The following is a 27,943-nucleotide window of genomic DNA, read 5'->3' as shown; positions in this document are numbered from 1 at the left end:
GTTAAGTTGTTAGTGTATAAGTTTAGTATTTAGTATAATCCAATGTTGTTCCTTTTAGTTTTAATCACAAGTCTTTGTTATTTAGTATTTAAGGCCATTAAATGACTAGAGTTGTTCTGCAAAACAATGTATGTACTGAGAATCGCTTGTAAATAAAGGCATTTTGATTTGATTTGATTTGATTGATTGCTTCTAAACTATACTATTTGTAAATAATTATATTGCAGAATATGCACATATACTGATTAAAAGATGGAAAGACCTTGATATACTGTACATGACAGGAAATAAATAAAAAAATATATTTTACTTCATTTATTTTATTTATCTATAATTAAGAATACTTATTACTTTATAATTTAGTTGCATACTTTTTAATCGATAAGTCAGACATCTTTTAAAATTAATATAAAAAATTAAATATAATTGAAATACAAAGATCACAAAGATTAAACTACCTTGATATGTTTGTAAAATAACTTTTTTTAAGTAATTCTAATGTAAAAACAAATTGAGGTAAATTTAGTAATCACAATTTCTAAAAAATATCAAGCTCAACCCATTTACTAAGCTTTCTACCATAGAAAAATCACTATTCCTATTATTTTTACACAGCAACAGCGTTAATTTACATGTATTACACATTCATGTGAATTAATGCTGTTCCAATATCTTTGTGGTTTTGCAGTTAATTGATGTTACTCCTTAATTGTATTAAGTAACTGTAAGTTTAGATAATTATCATATTTTATGCTATGTTTTGTAGCTAAGATCAAACTAAAACAAATTAGTTGCAATAATAAATTACATTTAGTCTAGTTTATTACAGATAAATGCCATATACAGTATGTATCCATATTTATATGAATTAAGACAAACCGTTGGCGGAGCCACATTCAAACACAGACAAGTAAACTAAACCACCAATCATGAATGAATGAACGAATAGACACGCAATTGCTGTACGTGCTGTAGTAGATATGATATAAATTAAGTGTAATAAATAGGCCCTGTTGAACTTTTCATGGGCAATGCTTTTAAAATGTAAACTTTTAATGTAAAATGTAAACTTCCATATTCTAAATAATTATGTCCATTTAATTATAATTATTTATAGATTCTAAACTCAGATTTTAAAACTCATAATTTACACTAAATATTTGCATTTATTTACAATAAGTAAACGTTTTATTTATAAATTTAGCGTCAACTCTTCATTGAGGGATTTTTTAATGTCTGTCGCTTATCACGTAATTGTATATATTTAACTGCCATTATGAGAGTTTTTAACTACCTGACTTCTAAATGAAGTAAATATATTTAACCTGTTGAAGAGTAGCTGAAAGTGGTTACAAAAGAGTACTGACGGTTATAGCAGTTTGATCCCATAATAGTAACGTCAGTTTTAACCGTCCACCACAGGCTTGTTTAAGTTATCAATATTACGGCTGTTTACATTCTGTAGTGGCGTTCCTACGTACTATTTTGACTGGAAACCTTCAACGTAATTATTGCTATGAGGTGCTGGCTCCTAGTGGCATTATGTAAAGTCATAGCTTTGTCGCCTAATTTTTCAGAAACTTGTTCGCTAACTCATTTCTTGGACATTATTAGGTACTGGACCGGAGTGAATATGACCGTTTTGTGAATACTGTTGTAAAATGAGTGGTCATCTGGACTAAAATCATCGTATTCAGGTAAATGTAATTAGACAACCTTTTATATGAGTTAAAATAAAAGAAAAAGAAATAAAGGCATTTAAACGATTACAGTGTTACATTCGAGGGGATAAAAGTCAACTTTGAAGACTTTGACAACCAGGCAATGAGGCGCTGTGTACAAGGAAGTACCTATAGTAGCGAACATATTTACGTCTGTATGATTGTATTGTAGTAACATATGCCGCGCATTCAAATATTGTTATAAAAGAGAAGAGGCAGATCCCCTCCTAAGGATTATTACGCCCAACCTCGTGGGCTTCTGGCTGGTGCGGGGGTCTTATTATACTGAATAAGGAGAAGAGTCGAAGGTCATTGGTACTGATAAACACTGTGTCTGGTCACACACAGGTTATGAAGCTGTGGTCTCTTTCTATGTCAGATCCAAAGTGTAAAACCTTACACCTTGCGGTTATCAACTCTAGCAGTATCAGTTCGTATTTTTAACATAGGATTATTGCACCTATTCACTTTTATATTGTATAATTTTACAGATATATTGGTTTGTTCCATTGATACTTATAACATAGTACGTAGTATATACGCAGTTTCACTCTTAAAGTTTAGGATCCCAAAACATTACAATTTATAAGTAGTTATTTTCAAGTCAGGAATGTGTTCTAGTTTCCATTATTTATATTTGAGGAGTGTTTAATTATCCATTGCAAAAAAAAATTATGGTTGCCTGTAAAGTCGGTTTTACGGGCGAAGATTTTACGTGACAACGTCTTTTTCTCGGTAGAATATTTATTGATATGAATATTATTAAATTGCACAATAGGAACAAGGAATTCAATGAAAATAAGAATTGCACAAATTTTAACTATAGAAATATATTTTGTTTACTTAAACATTGTACATAATTTGAAATTAATTAAAATTTGTTATTGTAAATGGTAAAGTTGAATAAAACATTTACTAAAATTGGAATTTGAAATTCTTGCTAAACACAGTTAAATTCTAACTCCGCGCGTGGTGATTGGTCGGTTTAGTTCGTTTGTTTGGTCGCACTGTTATGACAGGTTAGAGGTTATAATTTGTTATTTTAAATGTTTGACTAGCAATACGCGCTGTTTCTTCTCAATCGACTGAATTACGATTGATTGCAGAGTGATTTAAACTAATAATTTACTTAACACTATCAACATTTGTCAATAGTATGACATAACCTATAAACTCAGTTTCTCAACTTTTGTGTCAATCTAACAATTAATCAATCAATCATAGTTTACGATAATGAAATATCAGTGTACAATTATTTACCTTTATTGTTGTAGTTGTTGTAAATGACGAATCTAAGCACTCCACATTTTCACGAATAAACATAGTTATCTGCTTTATCCCGTGCGGCGGACCCACAGTTATCTGCTTTATCCCGTGCGGATCCCGTGCGGCGGGCCCACTGGACGGGCATCGTAACGTTACCGGGCGTTACACTTTTTCATGAGTGACTCCGAGCCGCAACCTAATTTAAGACGTTGTCACGTCAAAAAACTGTTTATGAATGCACTAAATGTAAATTTGCGTGTAAAAAAAATTATTTAGCTTTATAAAAACTATTATGAAAGTCAGTTTTAACGCTTAAATTGTAAAGTAACGTACTATTTTGGTCTTTTAAATTATTTAAAGACATTTTGAATGAACACAACTATTAAGTGTTCTTTACTCCCTGGAGTCCAATCATGATAATCTTACCTATTCTATTAGACCCTAAGTAGGTTGTCGGTTATAGCTTGTACTAAAACTTTATTTTAGCTTGTAATATTTCACTCTTCTATAATCTAAATTTACGTATAGGATAAATTAATTAGGACTAATATTGATCCTGAAGTGTTTGTCGAGTAGCTGCATTAATAAATTAAAACATCAACAGAAGAACTTATTATTTTAAAATATACATTTACAGATTATATTTATTTAGTTATAGAGTAAATACATAACAAGAATTCTTTTAATTTTTTAAAATAAATGAATGAGGATAAATTTTCTTAGAAAATAATAAAAGTTTCTTGGAAAAACTAGATCTTAGGAAGACAATGTATAGTTAGGTTCTCTACCATACATGCTTAAAACTGTTATTACTTTCATTACAATGAGAAATAACATTTCCTTTAATACGAGGGAGATGTATCATAAATATTCAATATAGTTATTTGAGTTTTTGTGTTAAGCAGTAGTGAACAGTGACGAGACGTTTTAGTAGCCTTCAGCTAAAAATAAAAAAAATAGAGGTCCTAAATCTATTATTTTAGACCATTGGTCAATTTTTTTACCTACAAATTAAAGTAAATACCCTTGGATGTGATTAATTATAATTCCTGAGGCGGAAAAATATTGAACTAATAGTACAAAAAGTAAAATTCTGCACAGAATTCTTGGTTTCACTGATACTTTAATTTAAATCAAAATACTAACGAAGAAGTTTTTTTCTAGGAATTAATGTACTTCAGACTAGGTTAATATTATTCTCACTCTAGCCCTGGAGTGGATACATTGAGATAGTAACTACTATGGTAGAAGAAGTCTACTAGGCACACTCTGGTAATTATTCCTTCAGTATGTGCCCAATAGATGTCCAAGTACAACTTTTGCATTGATATGCCATAATTAATATTGATATGTTGCATTAATGTTGCTATATTATGTAAAATTCTTTTTATAAAACGGAAATTATACTTTAGTTTAAGCGAAATGTTTTAAATATTTTTAATTCGCTATGGATTCCAGTACGGCATTAATAACTGTAATACTTATATTGTGCGAGTTTTGTATCGAATAGTGTGGGAAAGTACCAAACAAAATGTGTTAAACTATTGTTTGCTTCATAAACTGTTTACAAGTATAAAAATTACTACATTTACGCCGTTAAACATCATTTAGTTGGGTTTTCTTATAATTTGACAATTTATATACACTACTTTGCTCACTGTTAGTAGTTAGTTAGTAGAATAACGGGAAGATATCTCAGAGTCATAGGAAAGGAAATGGTTTTCTTAAAGATTATATGTTTCTATCAATCGAGTAAATCAGTTTCGAAATTCATAACGCCGTTCAATATCTTAAGGCCGGAAAATATTAAGTTGAATCTATATTCTCCCTTTAGGTACTTGGAGAATTAAAAACAGCATAAAGCGCAAATGAAGGGGTCGAGGGAAAAAGGGGATAAGTCCATGTTTTTTTCAAATTAGAGATATCAATGCCACTTTATTCTTAGGTAGCAAATACACAGTTCATGATGATTTCTTGTGCAATAAACGGGACCAGTCCACCAGAAAAAAATAAATAAATAATTACGCTCAGGGCAAAGAAAGGGATCAGTCCACGGTCTTAAGGGCAAAGAAAGAGATCAGTCCATGAAACGAACTACGAAGTTGCAATAAAGGGATCACTCCTCGCGCTCATTTGGATTTCCCATGGTCCTCTGCGCCACAGACTGGTTGGGACTTGTCTTTTTATGGACAATATTCTTAGTTTGTTGCTTGCTTTCTTGCAGAACAGTTGATAAGATAATTATTGTGTGAATTTCAATTAGTATATTTCCTTATGGTGTTGTGAAGTTTTTTTTTTCAAATCAGATTTTGTTTTGTATAGTGATTGTGTTGAGTGAAGTGTTGGTAGGTTATATAAGTACAAATTATAAGTATAGTGACATGGAAAACATTGATGTTGATGAAGGTAATGGGGTGAGTAGGGGAAGTAGAAAAAGAAAAGCCTTTGGAAGAATTTCTGATGTAATGAAAAAAATTAACTTATCGAGTCATGAGTTAGGAGAAGACTGCCATTGTAGGTTAAAATGTTTTGAGAGAGTGCCAGACGATGCAAAAAAATCAGTCCTAAATGCCTTTAACTTGATGGCTAGCTCTGACGAACAAGACTCCTACTTATCCGGGCTAATCTCTGTTGTACCTGTTGCTCGTCGACGGAATAGGAAACCTGAAGAAGAGGCAAGAAAAAATGAAGCTACTTACAAGTACAGAGTAAGGGGGCGAATTGAAGGTGAAACAAAAGAGTATGATGTATGTAAAAAGGCGTTTGTGTCATTTCATGGAATAGGTAAAAAGAGAGTTGAGCGTATTGCTGCTGCATTAAAAGACACTAAATTCAGCCCAAAAAATAGAAGAGGAAAACATGAGAACCGCCCACATAAAATTAGTGATGAAGTTTTAGACAAGATTCGCACTCATATTACGTCATTCTCATCTAGAAACTCTCACTATGGGCTGAGGGACACCAAAAAAGTTTACCTTGACCAAAACCTCAATGTTACATAAATGCACAGATTTTTCCAAGAGAAAAAGCCCCAAGTTAAAGTATCTTTTGACAAGTATAATGAGATTTTTTGCAAAGAGTTCAACATTGGATTTGGATATCCACGTATAGACACTTGCTCGGCTTGCGATGAGCTAAACTCAAAAGTTAGGTCCATTGAATTGGAAATAAATAATTGTAGTGATTTAAATCAAAGAGATGAGCTACAAAAAGAAGTAGGAAAAATACAAACTGAACTAAATTTGCACAAAAGAAAAGCAGATTCTTTTTATAATAGGAAAAGAGCTGTGACAAAGATGTGTATTAAAAATCCACAAGAAGAAGCAATTTGTATTGATTTTGGACGCAACCTGCCCATCCCAAATGTCTCGACGAATGACGTTTATTATAAGCGACAATTGTCTTTGTATGTTTTCAACATAACAATCTTGTCAACAAGTGAATCAATATTTTACTTGTTTACTGAAGCAGCAGGGAAAAAAGGAAGCGATGATGTTTGCTCTCTTGTACACGACTTTCTTTACAATCACTTATCAATGAATGTAAAAAAGCTTCACATATTCTCCGATGCCTGTGGAGGCCAAAATAAGAATTTTACAATGTTCAGATTTCTTCACTACCTTGTACATATTGAGAAGCGGTTTACAAGTGTCACAGTAACATACCCTATTCGTGGTCACAGTTACCTCGACTACGACAGGCACATGGCTCTTCTAAATCCTAAAGCGTGGTTGGAAATACAAAAAGATTGGCAAGAATATTTTGAGGCAGCTAGAAGGAAACCAACTCCGTTCGTTGTAAACTCCATTGATCCAATCGATGACCAAAATCCAGCTACAAAGTGTATTTTTATGAGTTGGACCAAACATCTCGAATCATTTTATGCAAAGAGAGAATTCAAAATTAGGCCAATAAGGGAGATTATGTTTGATGATAAGAGCTTTGAAAACATGTTTTATCGGCACACATATCATGGAGCTTGGGAATCTACAGGAATAATAAAGAGGAATCAATCAAAGAATCTTGCAGCTGAATTCACACTGCCTGAGGCTAGCTACAATGGTGAGTTACTATTTTAATACAATATTTTGTATTTCTTTGTATCCTAGATAAATGATGTAACTAAACTAAATTCTGTAAACGGCCTTTGAAGTTTTAAACTTTAAAATTAAATTGTCAATAATATAAACATTAAAAAAGTACTCCATAATTTTACAGCACTTAGGAGGTATGTGCTATGTTTCAGGGCCACTTCCCATAAGTGCGGCTAAGTATGCTGACCTGCAGCACTTATCAAAGTTTTGTGGTCCAGAGGCACAGGACATATTCAGGAAGTTGAAATATATGTAAAAGTGAAAAAAAAACTTCTTTAGGATGTTTTCTTTTTTAAATGTATCTTATTTTATAATAATGTAACAATAAAATTAAGTTCTGCTTTGAAAGTGCATGGTCTAGTCATTTATGAACTACAACTGGGGAATGAAAGAGATAAGTCCGTTGTACATATCCCCTTATTTCCCCCAGTATATGTAAAATATTTCATAAATACTTAAACAAAAAGTATTTAACAAAGATTTTATGTACTTTTTGCGCAAGTATAATGTTTCATATAACTTATAACATAAACAACCGGCTTTAACTCTTTATTTTACGTGAAAACAGTTGTGTAGTTAGGTTTAGATATCGTAAACTACTGTTCCTGAAACATTTTCAAAAGTGGACTTATCTCTTTCTTCCCCCGACCTTTCAAATATAACTGAGAATATACCAGTGGGATTTATTTTTTATAGTAATCATCAATATGCGAGATATTAAAGTATTTAAAATATCAACAAACATAAATATTTGTTTAATATCAATCACGTTACTATTTTCGTAATATATTTGTATATGTTATTATTTATTTATACCCAATAATATATGCACTGGTCTAGTGATTGATGCTGATACATTGTAGATAAAACCAGGATGTAAACTGCGTACTTTGAATGTCATGAGATAGTGAGAGCAGAAGTTATAATTTATGGACAACAAAAACTACTCACTGTAGGTCCTGGTCCTGGTCCTCTCTCGGAACCTCACATCGTGTTCCTTGTTCGGTGGTTCTCCGAGGTGCTGCGGTTTGAGTCGTATATACAAACCACAAGAATTCTTTATATTTATTTTTTAGTCTAGGGGCCAAACATTTACGAGTAGAAGCTAACAGCCTTGAATTTCGTAAAATTGATGAAATTTTTCGCACAAAAATGAAATTGATCTTCAGCAATCACTAGCTTTGGTAGGGTAGTAAAGAAGTAAACATCTATGAAGTAATATGTTTATCTAAAATAATTATTTTATTAGAAACATTTATATCCAGCCGTCAGACATGCAAGTGATAGTTATATAACCGTTAGCCAACGGTATGGAAAGACTAAATTAGCATTTTTCAGCCAAGTGTTTGTACCGATTTTGACAAACATTCCAGTTTTTATTTTTTTACAAAGAGTGACCTACGAATCTTTAAACCTGTAAAATACGCTGCTACACCAGTATTTATAATTTACTTTAACCTTAGTCATTAAATGTTCTCAACGTGCTCTAGTCTGACATGCTCAGGATTTATATCAATTAAATAGGACTAAACACCTTGCAGCATCAAAGGGTTGTTGATTGGACACTTCCGTTAACTTCTCGAACATTTTTTTTGTACTGTAACTCACTTTAATCCAAATAAAGACTTTAATCTGCCAATTTGAACAGCGGTTATCGTATTAATACATGTGCAAAAAAGAATGTTTTATAACTAAGGAGTACCTCACATTTATTTAAAAAGAGCCTCTAAATATAAAAATAAATTCGATTTCCAAAGCTACATACCTTGTGTACTTTTAATGCACACTTTGGTATTCAAATATATATTATATTTAAATTTGTAAAAATTTATAGCTAATGCATCATTTACGTATGTAGAATTATACATTTAATTTTATACATTTAAGCCAGTAATGCAGGGTGTAACTCGGAAGTTAAATTAACAGCTTCTGCGTCAGTTCTTTGAACGTGAGGCAAGAACCTTCCATTGTAATTAATAAATGGTTTATTAACTTGGGAAGACGATACGACATTATTCTGATAACGTTAACAAAAGTTGTTTTTTGGAATATCCCTTTTAGAAAGGTTTTCTCTCGCATACGAAACGTGTTCGCAAAAATATACTTTAATTTATTTTCTTTAGAGTATACCTTTCTATACGGTGGTATTTCTTAATTTAATGTCCGAGAGAAAATGGTAAAATTTCTGCGGGAGGGAATATACATGTATCTATACTTTGAGAAGTTGTTGAACCTATAGTTTCACGTTGCAGTCCTAAGACACCTTCAGTGTAATTTTACTACATTACAAACTTAATTTAAAGGCTTGTCTTAATAAAGCTAAACTCAACATACACAGGCCTTCCCACTATATCTGCGTTATATAAGAATAGGTGGGTTCGCCATCCTTTTGGATGTTGTCAGTCAACATCCTAGTGCACTCAGTTTTGCACCTGATAAGACATGAGGATACAGTGTGCTGTTATGAAAGTAATGATCATATTCAGGAAAAAAATCATTTATTCATCCAAATGGTGCAAATGGACAAAATACTTCAACATAGCCTGATCCTGCAATACACCTGCGAAGACAATTCTGTACGCTTGGAAAGCACCCCGGAACCCCTTGGCTGGCATGCCTCTCAGGAGAATTATAACTTCAGCTTTGATGTTCTCCACCGACTCCCACTGCTTTCCTCTCAGCTTTCTCTTCATCCGGTGGTAAAAAAATATCACACTGACCCTTTGGGTTGTAAGAAGGTTGGGGCAGCACGGGATTCTTGTTCTGGGTAGGGTAGATGGTAACGACAAAGGCCGTGTGGCAGTGGGCATTTTTGTAGTGGAGCTTTAAGATGACTTTAATATCAGGCCGAACGTGGGCGATCTGGCGTTTCAGTCTCGAGCGCCTCTAGATAAAAGACTGCGTTGACAGTTTTTCCTGGCGGTACAAACTCAAAATGGACGATTACTCGAACTTCAAAGAAGACTATCAGCATTATTTTGATACGAGACTTGCTCATGTGCACTTTTTGGGGTTCGGGAGAGTATTGTGTGAGCCACTGGGAACTGTGCCTTTTGTATTGAAGTATGTACTGATGCTGTTGTGTAACTCACATGTATATCTTAAATGTGTGCTTGGGTGTTTAAGCTGACGCATTAATCTCTAAAACTACTTATTCTAATTCTTGATGAAACAGTAATTAAATTATTATAAGTTACGGAGAGAAATGTTAATCTTTAGTAACTAATATAATGAGTTTAAAACTTGTAGATCACCTTATGTCACAATTTTTGGGCACCAAGTTTTTAAATTATTGAATTATACCAATCAAACAAAAATGAGTTGTTGTTTTTTATATGATAAATAAAAATCAATGACTAATTTCAACTCATTACGGAAATTCTCCTTACTACAAATGCTAGAAATATTGCTGGAAAAAAACGAGTAAGAAAATGTTTCTCATTACTAGCTATATATTTTTTTTGATAAAACTACGTGAAAACTTCCAATATATGTTTGGGTCCGATGTGTATTAAATATTGTAAACTGATTCTCCCTGTACTTTTTGGGTACTGAGAGGGTTAAACACACAAATTAGTGTATTTTACTTAAACATAACAATAAATTGAATTATGTACTTCTGTTAGCACTAAATATGAACTATTCTGGTGATTTGTGCTGTGAATAATACTCGCTAAAACTATGATGTAAACTGCTTTGTGTAACGAGAAATAGTGAGTAAAAACTATGATTTATATTGAATTAAAGTAACTCATCCTTGTAAGTCCTAATCCAGGTCCTGCTTCTGGATATCACATCGTGTTCCTGGTGCTACTTCCAGGAGTAACTGTGAGTTTAACTAAATTTGAAAAATGAAGCAACATAACACTACTTATTTAAAAACATTGAATTATAAATGCCATTTTGTTTCCATGGACATAAAGTAATATTTTGTGTAAACTTCTGCTTACGTTTTAGCTGTCCCTTATATTGCTGACGTCACGACTATTAATAACCCTAAACAGAACGCTCGTTATCTGATTATCCAATTAGGAACATTTTAATGTGACAAAAGTGTGAATAAAACATTAAAAAGTGTTTAAAGAGATAGTTCCATGTCTAAACTTATGATATTTGTGCTACATTATTAGTTTTTAGATACAATGTCCAGGGACAGAATTCTAAATGAAATTTTATACAACAGCTACTTAGTCTACAATAGTGTGGTTTTAAATTTCTAAACAATAATATAACAAATAACATAAATATAATGCATATATAATGATATTTAAGTTTATTTTATAAATCCCAATTTTTTACATTTATAATAATCACGCTAACCCCATTGTGCATATTTTAACTAAATTTGATACGTTTATTAATTTCATACTAAAAAAACTTACAGCAATTTGTATTTTAAAGTATTCCCTAAACATTTTCATGAAACTAACTTAGAAGAAAAAAACAAACGAACAAAAAAAACAAGTATTCCACCTCTAACAGTGTCACAGTAAAAATTTTATTCCAGAATTTTATATTTTCATGAATAAATATCATATGTCGTAGTAAGGGAAAATAGTAATGACAAGTACGATATGCTAATTTATACTCGTATGGATGGCAGCAATAACATATTAAACCAATTTGTATATTCTGCTATCTTATAATATACTTATTTTTAGCTTGTGAGTCCTTTCCCAAAACGTTAAAGTGTCTCAATAGGCAACAAAGTCACATTGTGAGACAATCCTGTACGTCGATTTATCATCATGCGATAACAATTAATTCCTTATAAATTAATAAACTCATAGTGGGTCACAAATAAATATAATACCTCACAGTAGAATTTAGACACCGGAGAGATTATTATTTACTTATTACGTAAGCATTTGAGGTAACAGAGGCTTATTGTGAGAGAATCCTATTCATTGTTTTATCGTCGTACGGTATTAATGGATTCCTTACGAAGCCTTCAAAGTATCGAAGCTCATAAATGAGCATGATATCTAAAAATAATATTTAAAACAATCTCGTTAAGGTATTCCTTGGTGTAACATTATAAGCTAAATTATCTAAATTTATTAAAGTAGGTGCAATTGATCAATTCAGTACATAATTAAATGAACTAATTAGAGGATTTTTTTCCTTTTTTAAAGTTATTAAAAAATATATGAACAAGAATGTTTATCATGCACACACGAGACAAGTGCACATTAACGCCATATATGGTTAATAAAACAGCATATATAGTAGAATGATAAATATGGTAGCATTTATGGGTACATATATGAGCACAATCAACTACACAATATATTTATTATCTAAAACAGTGGCACGATCTAATCATTAAGAATTCATTAACTGTAGTAATAAATTAAACACACAGTTATTACACGTGTACTGGCTGAGCGAGATTTTCAATCTTTGTACATCTGTATTTATTCTACTTCTACCTAATAAATCAACGTTAAGAATTTAGATACTTTATAAACGACTAAAGTGTAGTGTTCCTTTTAGGTTGGAAATTATTTGTGAATTGAAATGTTCTAATCTATACTTTTGTCAAAAAATGTATATTTTGTGGGTGTTAAAACACGACTAAAAAGTAACTATTAAAACCTTCAAACAATATTTTGCAATGTAATTAGATTTTATGTCAACATTCGAAACCATTTTTCGTAAAATAATTATGGTTTAAGTAAATCGAAGGAAATTCGTTGAACTATGTGTTCTGAACTCATGTGTAATACACAATATACTTGATTCAGCTTTGTAATTTTACAGCTCATTCATAACGTAAGGTTAGATATGAGTGAGTAAACATATGTAACTATATTGAAGTGAGTAAACAATCCCCTTGGTGATAAACTGAATATTGCAATTCTCAACCGAGCAAAATTAAGACAACCATCTAAGCCAGTAACCGGGTCAGTTGGGTTACCTCCGGTTATTGCCAGACATATTGTCCTTAGGATGCAGGCCAGTCTTCCTAAGGATAAGTATTTAACCAACAGACAACAGCCCAAATGTTAGTACTGTCTGATCCCGGAGATATAAAGACACTACAATAGCTCAGGCTGAAAAACACAAGACTCTCAGATCGGAAGCCTGAACTGCATTAGTAACCATATTCCCTTGCAACGAACCTCTCCAGTTGTGGTCCTCAATTCAGTCACCTGTCAAAAACAACATTTAGAACTTAACTTGAGACATCAACTCGATAGTAGAGCTTCCTCGGCAAGAAGGAACGATGGCTCCAAATGATGCCCTCCTCCAAAGTTGACAAGGGCATCCTGGGCCGGGTTATAACGAATACAATCCTATCACACCAGTTCATTGCTCCTTTTAGGGTTGTATTAAGGTTATTAGACGTGACTTAGGTTTTAAATTTACCAGTCAATGTCATCTCATCTGCATATACCTGTGCGAAAAGACCTCTACTGTTACAGACCTAAACATGTCGTCCATAACAAGGAGAAAGGACGCCATCCTGAAGAGATCCTTAAGTGGTTCTTTCACTGACCTTTCACCCCAAATAGTGGGTTTAACTTTTATAAATTATTAGTAGGGATTTAAGATCCACAAATGTCTGTAATAACATTTTAGTTATTTAGTTTTGGAAATACAGTCTGGAAAAAGTGAAAGAAACCTTACAGTAACGTGTCAATTAGATTCCAGACATTTTTAATCAGTTTCTTGGTAAAAAGGATATTAAATTTACCTATTGTTTATTGCTCAAAAGTTCTTTTGGAATTTTAACCATGCTGAGAATGGTTTTCATTACTAGATAACAAAAACTAGAGCGGTTTGTATGGTTTAAGGGATATTTTGTAAAATATATAGTCAGGACGGTCATTTTATTAAACTCAATTGCTTCGAGGAATTAAATCTATCAAAACTAACGGAAGTAACACGTATGGAAAGGTTTAGAACTAATAATCACTTATTCTGCCCAATAATAAGTGCCTTTTATTCTGATTTGATTAAAATGTTATTCTTAGAACTAAAACAAGTAATATGCGACGTATAATATATAATATATGAATGAAAAGTACAACTCGCTGGAAAGTTTTAACATTTATTTATACTGGTAAGAAATTCACGTTATAAAGAAGCTGCGTACTGGAGTCTTTCTGGTATTGCTGTACTTTACGAGGGTGTCATTTCAATTTAGACATTCAGCAGACGCATTTGTATACGAATGATTTATTCTAGCTTACCACAACACAAAAGTTCACTTATTATTAGAGATAGAAAGAGTACCATTAGAAGATGGGAATAATATCTAATTACGAATTTTTATTACTGTATCATTTTAATTTGCAATGTCTTATCTCTTGTACTGTGGGTGCGTGCTCTGGTGAATGTTTACGTAACTAACGGAATGAGTTAATAATTTTAGACTATAAACTTCTTTAAAATAATTTGGAACCGTATTTAAAATTATTGAGTTTTAAACATTAAACGTGGTGTAGTTGTGCATTTATAATGTTAGATAGGTAATGTACAATAATTTAAACTATACTAAATATTTGGCATAACAAAAAAAGTCGAAAAAGTTGCACGAAACGTATTTTGGTACATTCTTCTCATAAAATATTAAATATTGGTCATCAACTATGGAAAGCAGTTCAAATCTGGTGTGACGCTCAGAATTTGGAAAATGATTGAACCCGATTCTCCCTGCACGCTTAGGGTACAGAGAGGATTAAAACAGCCCAAACACAAGTTTAGTAGCTTTTCTATAAAGAAAATCCGTGAAAGTCTTTGAAAAATAAAATATAATTCAACGAAATAATACATTATATTTGAAACTTTTATTTTCTTTAGAATTAGGTAATCGTTTTATATAACCTTTTCATGAGTTTTGTGTTGTATTTAATAGTCAATATAACTAAAATTTAAATTTCTTTGGGTACCAAAAGTCATCATTAAGAGAAATTGTGATTACTAAATAATAGAATTAACCCATCCTTGTAAGTCCTGGTCCTCGTCCAGCTTCTGACCGTCACATTGTACTACATGTGGTGATTATCTGACGTGCTGCAAGTTGAACGGCTTTGTAAATGCTGAAACATACTCGTAATACTATTTCGTAAATATTCACACGACATATATATATATATATATATATATATATATATATATATATATATATATATAATTTCAATAAATATTGAATCGCAAAAAGTACTTGCTCCGCCGGGACTCGAACCCGGATCTCTTACTTGCCGGGTGAATGTGCTACCATTACACCACAGAGCCCTCACTTTTTACGATTCAATTATTTTGTATTTGGCCGTTTCTTTCACATATGTGTTTAAATAACCAAACTAACATATGATCGAAAGACCAAATACCTGTCAAATGACTTCTGTTTACATTCATTAAATTTGTATAAGTGGCAATAGCCTGATTTCATGAGCCAATCTGTGACAGCGTCATTTTTCAGGCTTTACACTAAGAGAAAATGTGAAATTGGCCTGAATTCAGTATTGCAAGGTTTTATCAGTTAAAACCAATCAATAATTAAACATAATTAAACTAAACATTGCTGGTACATGCCAGTTAGTACAAACTAGTTTAAGTTCGATGTCAAATTACAGCTTTCTAGAAAATTTCACAAGTATGGCTGTAAAACAATTGAACATTTAAATGCTTTTTTCAATTATGAAAAAATTACAATCATGTAATTATTTATATGCCACATGCAATACCTTTATTTATATTTATTAGTGCTATGGGCAATTTAAATCCAGAGAATTCATCTTCAGGTGCTAGAATTGTAAATAAAATAAAAATTAAAAACAATTGAACTAAATTAATTTGTGGTATAAGTATATGGGTAGTTACATTTATTGCCTGAAATAGGTTTAAACAGTTATTATTTATTTAATGTCTATATATTTTTATGTATAATTATGAAAGATAAGCAAACTTCGGTTTTGGTAATTGACATATTTAATACTTTTTTATGTTCATAGAACTTATTTTGGAGGTTTCATTACTAACTGGTACGTGAAAACAAATCCAAAAATCAATTTAATATTTGATCTGTTTTGAAAAAATTTTAAACCAATTTGCAATAGGACAAAAAAGATTAACTAGCTTTTCTACAAACGTACATATGAAATTCATGACTACAGTACTCTAACCAGTCTAAGAATGAAATCGTAGAAGTATTAAAAAACTGTTTAAGGGGGTTCGGTATGCCCTATCCTTCCCATGTTAATTTGACCAATTTTATGTACCTTTTTCTCAGAAACATTTAAAGCTATCATCATCAAACTTTAGGACACTACTATTTAGACCTTTGTTAACATTTAGAGCGGAAAAAAGTAAAAAAAAGAAGTTTTTATTTAATTTGTTGTAAATAAAAAATTTATTAATTTTTTGTAAAATAATTTATAATTATAACTTTTTTAATAATAAATTTAAAATAGATTTTTATAATGTCTTCACGTATGATGTTATAACGGCAGTTCAAAATAGTCAAGTCAGAGACGTAATGTTGCATTTCGTTGGCAGAATCGTGTGCGCGAGGAAGTACCTCCAAGATCTGCAAATCACAGGTCACCTCTTTGTCTGAGGTCATTCAAGGTTATCGCCCAACTCCCAAGGCTAAAGAAAAGGTTAACGTCACCGCGCTGAAGCAACATTCACTAAAACTTCTTTTTCTCGAGATAACCAGATATTGTAAACTCGTTTCTTTTTGCTATTTTTGTAATACAATAAATGCACAACTACTGATTATTACATTTATTAGTTATAAGTAATATTACTACTAGTTATAATCAAAGGTAGTGGTGCCATAGAAGAAATTTCTTTCTCTATTATAATACTTTACGAAATATGCACGAAATTTCCCACAACATAGTTTACTAATTATAAATTATAAACCATTGGTAGTAAGAGAAAATCGTATTTTTATCAATAAATAACATTGATGCTTTAAATTTGTGCATTTTAGGCAAACGCAGTTTTTTATAACGCAGTTTAATTTTTAACCATTGGGAAATTCAAATGCACAACCGGCAACCGGTTAGCGGTTCAAAAGAGTTAAAATGACAAAGATGCGGGATGATGCATGCCTTTAAAAGATCTAGACATTTTTGTACGATAAGTAACCTACGTTAAAAATTAAATAAGTGGTAATGCAGTGCTTTAGAAAAATATTATAAAAAGTCTCTCATCTAATTTTGAAAATATACTTATAGCTCAGCTATTTGTGTATTTAAACTCTCTTCATTATTTATGTAAAGTTAGGATTTCTTGGAAAGCCTATTCCTCTTTTAAGTGTATAATTATGAGTAATATGTGTTTAATTATCAATTCATTCACTAAATAATTAACAATTTAAAATTTAGGAAGTAAGCTTCGAAAAGACTAAGAAAACGAATCCGGTGTTAAGATATTTTGATTGTATAGTTGATATTTATTACAAAATTTAAAACGAGAACACTAAATTAAGAAAGTGAAAACTCATATATCAAATAAAACCATGGCACCCCCGGAAACTGTATCTCAAACACAGTCCCTACTGTTAAAAGATTATATGTTTAAATTCATCTGTTTTTATATTGGTCTGATTGCAAAATGATTCTACTTTAAATTACTAATTCCGGGTGAAGTAATCAAAAAGGTTTTGTGTTCAAGGAAGTTATATTACAAGGATACGACTTTAAAAATAAAAATACATATTACACCCAAAGATATATATATATATATATATATATATATATATATATATATACTCATTAAATTTGTATAAGTTGAAATAGCCTAATTTAATTTCAATAAACATTGAATCACAAAAAGTACTTGCTCCGCCGGGACTCGAACCCGGATATCTCACTTGCCGGGTAAATGTTCTACTATTACACCACAGAGCTCTTACTTTTTACGATTCAGTTATTTTATACTTGGCCGATTCTTTCACATATGTGTTTATATAACCAAACTAACATATGATCGGAAGACCAAATACCTTTCAAATGACTTTTATTTATATGTATAAGTTGCAATAGCCTAATTTAATTTTAATAAACATTGAAGCACAAAAATTATATATATATATATATATATATATATATATTATATATATATATATATATATTATATATATATTATATATATATATATATATATATATATATATATATATATATATATATATCATTATATCTGATGTATAAATCAGATTCAAAATAATGTCGTTAAATATGTTGGAAAATATAAAACCGTTTCTGCATGCAAGCTTTAGGTACATGGTTAACTAAAATCAGCCCAAAGCACAAATGTAACCGAAAACGTACCATAGCTACGTACCATGAGAACGTACCACTGGGATTCCTTGTTTATAGTAATCATCAGTTTAAGTCATGTTCCTTTTTTATAATATATTATTATATGTTATAATAATATAACATATAATAATATGTTATATTATTTTAAGTTATATAATAATATAACTATCCTCGTTCCATTCGTCGACCACAGTCGACATAAAACATTGTGTCGTAGGGAATTTTCTCTACGAGTTAAAAATAGGTTGGCAGCTTTGCGAGTAGTTTCATTCTACTGCCTAGAGGTAGCAGCACTCCCTGGATACTCTTGACAGTTGTTTTGTTGAGTTTGGTCATCATCACAGTCATCATTTGGAAAATGTCCGACCGGCGATATGAGCGTTCAGAGCGACTACGTCCATGTAAGTGCTTGTTTTTTAATACTAAATGTTAAATTCTTAGAATAAATCTAGGCTACATGTATTTTTTAAGGTCTAAGGAAGACATTGATATAATTTTTTGATTAGTTTATAGATTTTGGTTGCCTTGGTAACGTTCGAAACTTGTATGTCTACCAGAGTCGACATTTGGAACAGGGGCAATCAGCAACAAACTAAACAACCTATGTTTACTGTTCCTGCTTTCTCATTTCTAACAACAAAATAGATGTTATATTTGAGATAAATTAACATTGTATGTTATTTTTAAACTTATTATTTATTTTTTCATTTTTATGTGCTATTTAGAATTTTGATTTTTGCTGACAATAATTCTTTGGTTTTTTTTTTAGATTCTAGTCGTTTTGAAGATTTTGTGGACAACGAATTAAATGGAGACGTTAGTGATCTAGAGATCAGTGATGATGAAGATGCTGATCCAGATTTTGAACCGGAAGAACCTATCCAGCAAGCGCAGGAGGAGACATCTGAAGACGACAGTGATTCGGAAGGTATGATTTTACTTTGGGCTTTACGTTAAAATAATATTAAAAAACAACCATATTTCTCAAACCAGGGTGACAAAACGTTTTTAGGTTACATATTTTATTGGTTGGTACTCTAAAATTTGAATAAATTTATTTAACCTGGGTTTTCCAAACTTTAGTAAATTCAATAATATTTGGATGTATTTACAAATAGGCTATGCAAAATTTATTATTGAATACTATGCTTAATATTTATGTTAGTAACAGACATTGATTTGTATTGTGTGTTGACAGGTGGTGTAACTCAGGTGGTGGCAAATCCTGCAATCGAACCTTCCACACGCATGGTTCAACCAAGAGGTTCCAGACGATCCAGTGTGACTTCAGTAAACCAGCTTGGCACTCACACTCAAGTAACTACTCCGGAGCAAAATGATGAAACCTTACCAAGTCAAACAAGAACTTTTTGGAAAAAAACAGGTTAGTTTTGATCCACTACCTCCTGCTCCTGCTTACGAAGAAATAAATCAAAACGCACTCAATATACCTCCTCAAGATTACGTCAGCAAGTACATTCCTGACGATATTTTCAATGTGGTTACTAACCAAACAAATCGCACTTACATCGAAAACAAAGGTCGTCCATTAATTTCCGGTCCTGAACAAACCAAAAAGTTTTTTGGTGCAGCGATCAAAATGTCGATTATGGGTCTCCCACGAACTAGGATGTACTATGATGTTAAGACCAAGGTACCCTCGATAGCATCAATTTTACCACGGGACCTTTTTTTTGCCATCAGAAACAATTTGAAGGTTGTTTACGACAATGAAGTGCCTCAGGATGAAAAAAAAGCTACAAAGTTTTGGAAAGTTAATCCTATAGTAAAATCTGTCCGAACTGGGTGTCTTTTAAATAATTGAAGTCAAAACGTAGCAGTAGATGAACAAATGGTACCTTTTTGGGGTCGATGTCCTGCAAGACAAGTGATAAAATCCAAGCCAAATCCTTGTGGGATTAAAATTTTTGTTGCAGCTGCTCCAGATGGATTACCTCTAGATTTCTTTTTTTACAATGGCAAGGGTGACCCGATTGTAGAAGATCCATCCTGTTCCAGACTTAACATTGGTGGTAAGGCAGTCATGAAGCTGCTGAGAACTTTCCCGCAGGGGGTTTCAGTTTACATGGATAGGTACTTTACATCCGAGGAACTACTAGACTTGCTCCACTCAGAACGAGAGGCAACAGGAACCGGTACACTCCAAAAACAGAGAATCCCTCCTAATTCCAAATTGAAAGAGGATAAAATAATGAAGAGAGAGGGCAGAGGGTCTGTGGACCAGAGTGTAAGGTCAGATGGGCAGATAAGTGTGGTGAAATGGTTTGACAACAAGCCAGTACTGCTCATATCAAGTAAAGAGGGCGCTGAACCCATTGAAACATGCAGAAGATGGTGTAGGAAAAGAAGAGTTTTCGTTGAGGTGAACAGACCTTTAGTTGTACGACAGTACAACTCACAAATGGGAGGTGTGGACTTTTTGGACCGCTTAATAAGCTATTACCGCATTTCAGCTAGGACTAGCAAGTGGACGGTAAGACTAATCATGCATTTCTTTGATTTTGCAATCGCTGCGGGGTGGATTGAGTACCGCCGGGATCAGCGTGCCCTGGGTACACCAAAAAAGGATATGCTAGATTTAATGGGCTTCAAAAGAGAGTACGCTGAGTTCCTGATTCACGGACATGTTGGTGAGGGAACTGATGACAGTGACCCTGACTATGTCTGCTCTATACCCCCTCCAAGGAAGCAACCAAGAGTTGCACATCCACCAAATGCACTGCGAACCAAAAATGTTCTCCACTTACCGGAAATTCCTACCCCTGCTAAGAAGAACCGCTGTAGATTCCCAGGATGTAACTCAAATGGTGCGAGAGTTCAGTGCGCAACATGCAAGGTCTACTTGTGTCTACAGGAAAACCGAAATTGCTTCAAAGCGTACCACGAGCTTTGAAAATTCCCATTTCATAAGATGATTATAACACCATTGTAATTTACAAACAAGTATACTGTACAATTAAAACACTTTTTACTTTATCTTTCTATGCTGATTATTCTTCCTTTGGTACAATTATAAAAGAATACTACTCGATACGATGGGTCAAAATGTAATGCCTATATTCCAAATGTCTACTATAGTCGACATCAGCCATTATGTATGTAAACATATAAAACAAAATTTATTTTTATTTTAATGGTCTTTGGTAAACATATAAAATCTAAAAATAACAACAAAATAAAAATTTCCAATTTTTTTTTATATTTGGAATGAGGAGGTTATTTGATAATATATGCACTGATCTAGTCATTTATTCTGTGATGAATTTTCGATAATAGTAAGAGATAGAGAGCGGAAACTATGATCTATAAATAATAAAAATAGCTCACTGTAGGTCCTGGTCCTCTCTCTGAGCCTCAAATCGTGTTCCTTTTTCGGCGCTTCTCCGACGTGCTGCGATTAGGTTGACTTTTAAATATATTACCGAACAGTTCAAAATATTGAAATTTTCTATTGTTGTTTCCATGGATATAAGTAATTTAAATTTGGATTACTGTATGAGACATATCAGCTGAGTTTTTTTAAAACAGTGTCAATATTTTTTCTTCCGCAAGGGACGTTCTTATATAGACAAAATAACAAGATCTCTTTGTATTTATGTTATAGGCCAAACATTTACCAGTAGAAGCTAACAGGTTGGAAGTTTTGTAAAAATGTTGAAATTTGTCCTCTAAAAATGAATTTGATCTTCATCCAACACTAGTTTTGGTCTGCTAATAAAAAAGTAAAAATCTAAGAAGCAAGACGTTTATCTAAAGTAATAATTTTATTATAAATCCAGCAGTCAGACACGTAAGTGATAGTTATATCACCGTCAGCCAGCGATATGAAAAGACTAAATAAGCCTTTTTCAGCCAAATATTTGTACCGATATTTTCAAACATTCCAGATATTATATTATTATAAAGAGTGACCTACGTGTAAAATACGATATTATACTAATCCTTATGTTTTACTTTAACCTTGGTGTCATTAATATTTCTCACCATTCCCTAGTCTGACACGCACTAAGGGTTTATATCAATTAATCAGTACTGCAAACCCTGCAGCAACAAAGAGGAATAGATTGGACATTTATTAACTTCTCGAACAAGTTTTTTTGTACTGTAACTCACTTTAATCTAAATAAGGACTATAATCTGACAATTTGTACAGCTGTTATCGTATTATTACATGTGAAACAAAGAATATTTTATAACTACGGAATACCTCACATTTATTTCAAAGAACCTCTAAATATAAAAATGAATTCAATTTCCAAATTTATATATCTTATGTCATTTTATTGAACACTTTGTTATTTAAATAAATGTTTATTATATTTGTAGTTTTACATTTATCGCAAATACATCACTTTCATATGTACAATTAAGCATTCAATTTTATACATCTAATCTAGTAATACAGGTTGTAACTCGGAAGTTAAATTAATTGTTTCGGCGTCAATTCTTCGAAACTGAGGTGAGAACCTTGAATTGTAATTACTAAATGGTTCGTAACTTGGGAATATGATAACGTAAAAAAATTGTTTTCTGGAATGTCCTTTTAGCAAGGTTTTCTCCCGCATAAGAAGCGTATTCGCAGAAATATAATTTAATTACACAGTAAAAACAGTAAAATTTCTGTGGGAGCGAATCTACACGTATCTATACTCTGAGCAGTTGTTGGTCCTATAGTTTCACGTTCAGTCCTAAGACACCTTCAGTCTGTAGTTTAATTTACTACATTACAAACTTAATTTAAAGGCTTGTGTTAATGGAGCTAAACTCGACATACACAGCCCTTCCCACCACATTTGCGTTATGGAAGAAGAGGTGGGTTCGCCGTTCTTTTGGATCGTGTCAGTCAACATCGTAGTGCACTCAGTTGTGTACCTGATGAGACATGAGGATACAGGATGCGTTATGAAAGTAATGATCATATTCAGGAAAAAACAGATTTATTCATCCAAATGGTACAAATGGACAAAATACTTCAACATAGCCTCCTCCTGCAATACACCCGCGTAGACAATTGCTTTGAAAGCACCCTGGAACCCCTCGACTGGAATGCCTCTCAGGAGCATTATAACTTCAGCTTGGATGTTCTCCACCGACTACAATTCCTTTCATCTAAGCTCTCTCTTCAGTCGGTGGTAAAAAATATCACACGGACCTATGGGGTTGTAAGAAGGTTGGGGCAGCACGGGATTCTTGTTCTTTGTAGGGTAGATGGTAACGACGAAGGCCGTGTGGCAGTGGGCATTTTTGTTGTGGAGCTTGAAGATGACTTTAATATCAGGCCGAAAACGTGGGCGATCTGGCGTTTCAGTCTCGAGCGCCTCCAGATAAAAGACTGCGTTGACAGTTTTTCCTGGCGGTACAAACTCAAAATGGACGATTCCTCGAACTTCAAAGAAGACTATGAGCATTATTTTGATACGAGACTTCCTCATGTGCAGTTTTTGGGGTTCGGGAGAGTATTGTGTGAGCCACTGGGAGCTCTGCCTTTTGTATTGAAGTATGTACTGATGCTGTTGTATAACTCACATGTATAACTTAAATATGTGCTTGGGTGTTTAAGCTGACGCATTAATCTCCAAAACTACTTATTCTAATTCTTGATGAAACAGAAATTAAATTATTATAAGTTACGGAGAGAAATGTTAATGTTTGTGTGTTTATAATTTTATTTTTGAAACTAATTAGGCATTTAAAATACTGTAAAATTTTTCTTTGCCCGTTATTACCTCCTGTACTGTGAAAGAGAGCTCTGGCGTGAATTTTGGTAACTAATATAATGAGTTAAAACTTGTAGAACACCTTATGTCACAATTTTTAGGCACCAAGTTTTTAATTATTGAATTATACTAATAAAACAAAAATGAGTTGTTGCTTTTATATGATAAATAAAAACCATTGACTAATTTCAACTCATTACGAAAATTTTCCTTACTAGAAATGCTAGAAATATTGCTGAAAAAAACGAGCAAGAAAATGTTTCTCATTACCAGCTATATATATTTTTTTGATAACACTACGTGAAAACTTCCAATATATGTTTGGGTACTAAATAATGTAAACTGATTCTCCCTGTGCTCTTTGGGTACTGAGAGGATTAAACACAGCACAAATTAGTGTATTTTACATAAAACATAACAATAAATTGAATTATGTACTTCTGTTAGCACTAAATATGAACTATTCTGGTGATTTGTGCTGTGAATAATACTCGCTAAAACTATGATGTAAACTGCTTTGTGTAACGAGAAATAGTGAGTAAAAACTATGATTTATATTGAATTAAAGTCACTCATCCTTGTAAGTCCTGGTCCTGTTCCTGCTTCTGGACATCACATCGTATTCCTGGTGCTACTTCCGGGACTAACTGTGAATTTAACTAAATTTGAAAATTGAAGCAACATAACACTTTAGACTTATTTAAAAACATTAAATTATAAATGCCATTTTGTTTCCATGGATATAAAGTAATATTTTGTGTAAACTTCTGCTTAACTTTTAGCTGTCCCTTATATTTCTGACGTCATGACTATTAATAACCCTAAACAGAACGCTCGTTATCTGATTATCCAATTAGGAACATTTTAATGTGACAAAAGTGTGAATAAAACATTAAAAAGTGTTTAAAGAGATAGTTCCATGTCTAAACTTATATTTGTGCTACATTATTAGTTTTTAGATACAATATCCAGGGACAGAATACTAAATGAAATTTATACAACAGCTACTTAGTCTACAATAGTGTGGTTTTAAATTTCTAAACAATAATATAACAAATAACATAACTATAATGCATCTATAATAATATATAAGTTTATTTTATAAATCCCAATTTTTTACATTTATAATAATCATGCTAACCCCATTGTGCATATTTTAACTAAATTTGATACGTTTATTACTAAGATACTAAGAAAAACTTACAGCAGTTTGAATTTTAAAGTATTCTCTAAACATTCTCATGATACTAACTTAAAAGAAAAAAAAAACAAACAAACAAAAAAACTAGTTTTCTACCTCTAACAGAGTCACAGTAAAAAATTTATTCCAGAATGTTATATTTTCAAGAATAAATATCATATGTCGTAGTAAGGGAAAATAGTTATGACAAGTACGATATGCTAATTTATACTCGTATGGATGGCAGCAATAACATGTTAAACCAATTTGTATATTCTGCTATCTCATAATATACTTAATTTTAGCTTGTGAGTCCTTTCCCAAAACGTTAAAGTGTCTCAATAGGCAACAAAGTTACATTGTGAGACAAAACTGTACGTCGAGTTATCATCATGCGATAGCAATTAATTCCTTATAAATTAATAAAGTCATAGTGGGTCACAAATAAATATAATACCTCACAGTAGAATTTAGACACCGGAGAGATTATTATTTACTTATTACGTAAGCATCTGAGGTAACAGAGGCTTATTGTGAGAGAATCATATTCATTGTTTTATCGTCGTACGATATTAATGAATTCCTCACGAAACCTTCAAAGTATCGAAGCTCATAAATGAGCATGATATCTAAAAATAATATTTAAAATAATCTCGTTAAGGTATTCCTTGGTGTAACATTATAAGCTAAATTATCTAAATTTATTAAAGTAGGTGCAATTGATCGATTCAGTACATAATTAAATGAACTAATTAGAGGATTTTTCCCCCTTTTATAAAGTTATTAAAAAGTATATGAACAAGACTGTTTATCATGCACACACGAGACAAGTGCACATTAACGTTATATATGGTTATTAAAACAGCATATATAGTAGAATGATAAATATGGTAGCATTTATGGGTACATATATGAGCACAATAAACTACACAATATATTTATTATCTAAAAAAGTGGCACGATCTAATCATTAAGAATTCATTAACTGTAGTAATAAATTAAACACACAGTTATTACACGTGTACTGGCTGAGCGAGATTTTCAATCTTTGTCCATCTGTATTTATTCTACTTCTACCTAATAAATCGACGTTAAGAATGTAGATACTTTATAAACGACTAAATTGTAGTGTTCCTTTTAGGTTCGAAATTAATTGTGAATTGAAATGTTCTAATCTATACTTTTGTCAAAAAATGTATATTTTGTGGGTGTTAAAACACGACTAAAAAGTAACTATTAAAACCTTCCAACAATATTTTGCAATGTAATTAGATTTTATGTAACATTCGAAACCATTTTTCGTAAACTAATTATGGTTTCAGTAAATCGAAGGAAATTCGTTGAACTATGTGTTCTGAACTCATGTGTAATTGATTCACACACAATATACTTGATTCAGCATTGTAATTTTACAGCTCATTCATAACGTAAGGTTGGATATGAGTGAGTAAACATATGTAACTATATTGAAGTGAGTAAACAATCATCTTGGTGATAAACTGAATATTGCAATTCTCAAACGAGCAAAATTAAGACAACTATCTAAGCCAGTAACCGGGTCTGTTATTGCCAGACAGATTGCCCTTAGGATGCAGGTCAGTCTTCCTAAGGATAAGTATTTAACCAACAGACAACAGCCCAAAAGTTAGTAATCTGATCCCGGAGATATAAAGCCACTACAATAGCTCAGGCTGAAAAACACAAGACTCTCTGATCGGAAGCCTGAACTGCATTAGTAACCATATTCCCTTGCAACGAACCTATCCAGTTGTGGTCCTCAATTCATTCACCTGTCAAAAACAACATTTAGAACTTAACTTGAGACATCAACTCGATAGTAGAGCTTCCTCGGCAAGAAGGAACGATGGCTCCAAATGATGCCCTCCTCCAAAGTTGACAAGGGCATCCTGGGCCGGGTTATAACGAATACAATCCTATCACACCAGTTCATTGCTCCTTTTAGGGTTGTATTAAGGTTATTAGACGTGACTTAGGTTTTAAATTTACCAGTCAATGTCATCTCATCTGCATATACCTGTGCGAAAAGACCTCTACTGTTACAGACCTAAACATGTCGTCCATAACAAGGAGAAAGACACCATCCTAAAGTGGTTCTTTCACTGACCTTTTACCCCAAATAGTGGGTTTAACTTTTATAAATTATTAGTAGGAACTTAAGATCCACAAATTTCTGTAATAACATTTTAGTTATTTAGTTTTGGAAATAGAGTCTGGAAAAAGTGAAAAAAACCTTACAGTAAGGTGTCAATTAGATTCCAGACATTTTAAATCAGTTTCTTGGTAAAAACGATATTAAACTTAGCTATTGTTTATTGCTCAATAGTTCTTTTGAAATTTAAACCATGTTGAGAATGGGTTTTATTATTACATAACAAAAACTAGAGCGGTTTTCATGGTTTAAGGGAGATTTCGTAAATATATAGTCAGGACGGTCATTTTATTAAATTCAATTGCTTCAACGAATTAAACCTATCAAAACTAACGGAAGTAACACGTATGGAAAGGTTTAGAACTAATAATCACTTATTCTGCCCATTAATAAGTGCCTTTTATTCTGATGTGATTAAAATGTTAGTCTCAAAACTAAAACAAGTAATATGCGACGTATAATATATAATAAATGAATGAAAAGTATAAC

General features: G+C 32.2%; 1 protein-coding gene and 1 long non-coding RNA gene across 2 annotated transcripts; both read left to right on the top strand.

The window, feature by feature from the left end:
* The first annotated feature begins 18,726 nt into the window (after positions 1 to 18,726).
* LOC124370915 lies at positions 18,727 to 20,541 on the top strand. The gene is made up of 3 exons (XR_006923221.1): positions 18,727 to 18,767; positions 19,136 to 19,294; positions 19,565 to 20,541. It is a non-coding gene; the product is annotated as an uncharacterized LOC124370915 (long non-coding RNA).
* Positions 20,542 to 20,578: 37 nt separating this feature from the next.
* On the top strand, positions 20,579 to 21,280 carry LOC124370917 (piggyBac transposable element-derived protein 2-like). The gene has a single exon (XM_046829221.1). It carries the CDS (start codon positions 20,579 to 20,581, stop codon positions 21,278 to 21,280), a length of 702 nt encoding a protein of 233 aa, XP_046685177.1.
* The last annotated feature ends 6,663 nt before the right edge of the window (positions 21,281 to 27,943 follow it).

Source organism: Homalodisca vitripennis, unplaced genomic scaffold (genome assembly GCF_021130785.1).
Source record: "Homalodisca vitripennis isolate AUS2020 unplaced genomic scaffold, UT_GWSS_2.1 ScUCBcl_548;HRSCAF=2813, whole genome shotgun sequence".
Lineage (NCBI taxonomy): Eukaryota > Metazoa > Arthropoda > Insecta > Hemiptera > Cicadellidae > Homalodisca > Homalodisca vitripennis.
The sequence above is the reverse complement of the archived record's forward strand: the minus strand, read 5'-3'. Positions and strand labels throughout refer to the sequence as shown.

What these genes read in the sequence shown, in the direction of transcription:
- LOC124370917 (XM_046829221.1), top strand. Translation starts at nt 20,579, where the DNA reads ATGAAGAGAGAGGGCAGAGGGTCTGTGGACCAGAGTGTAAGGTCAGAT.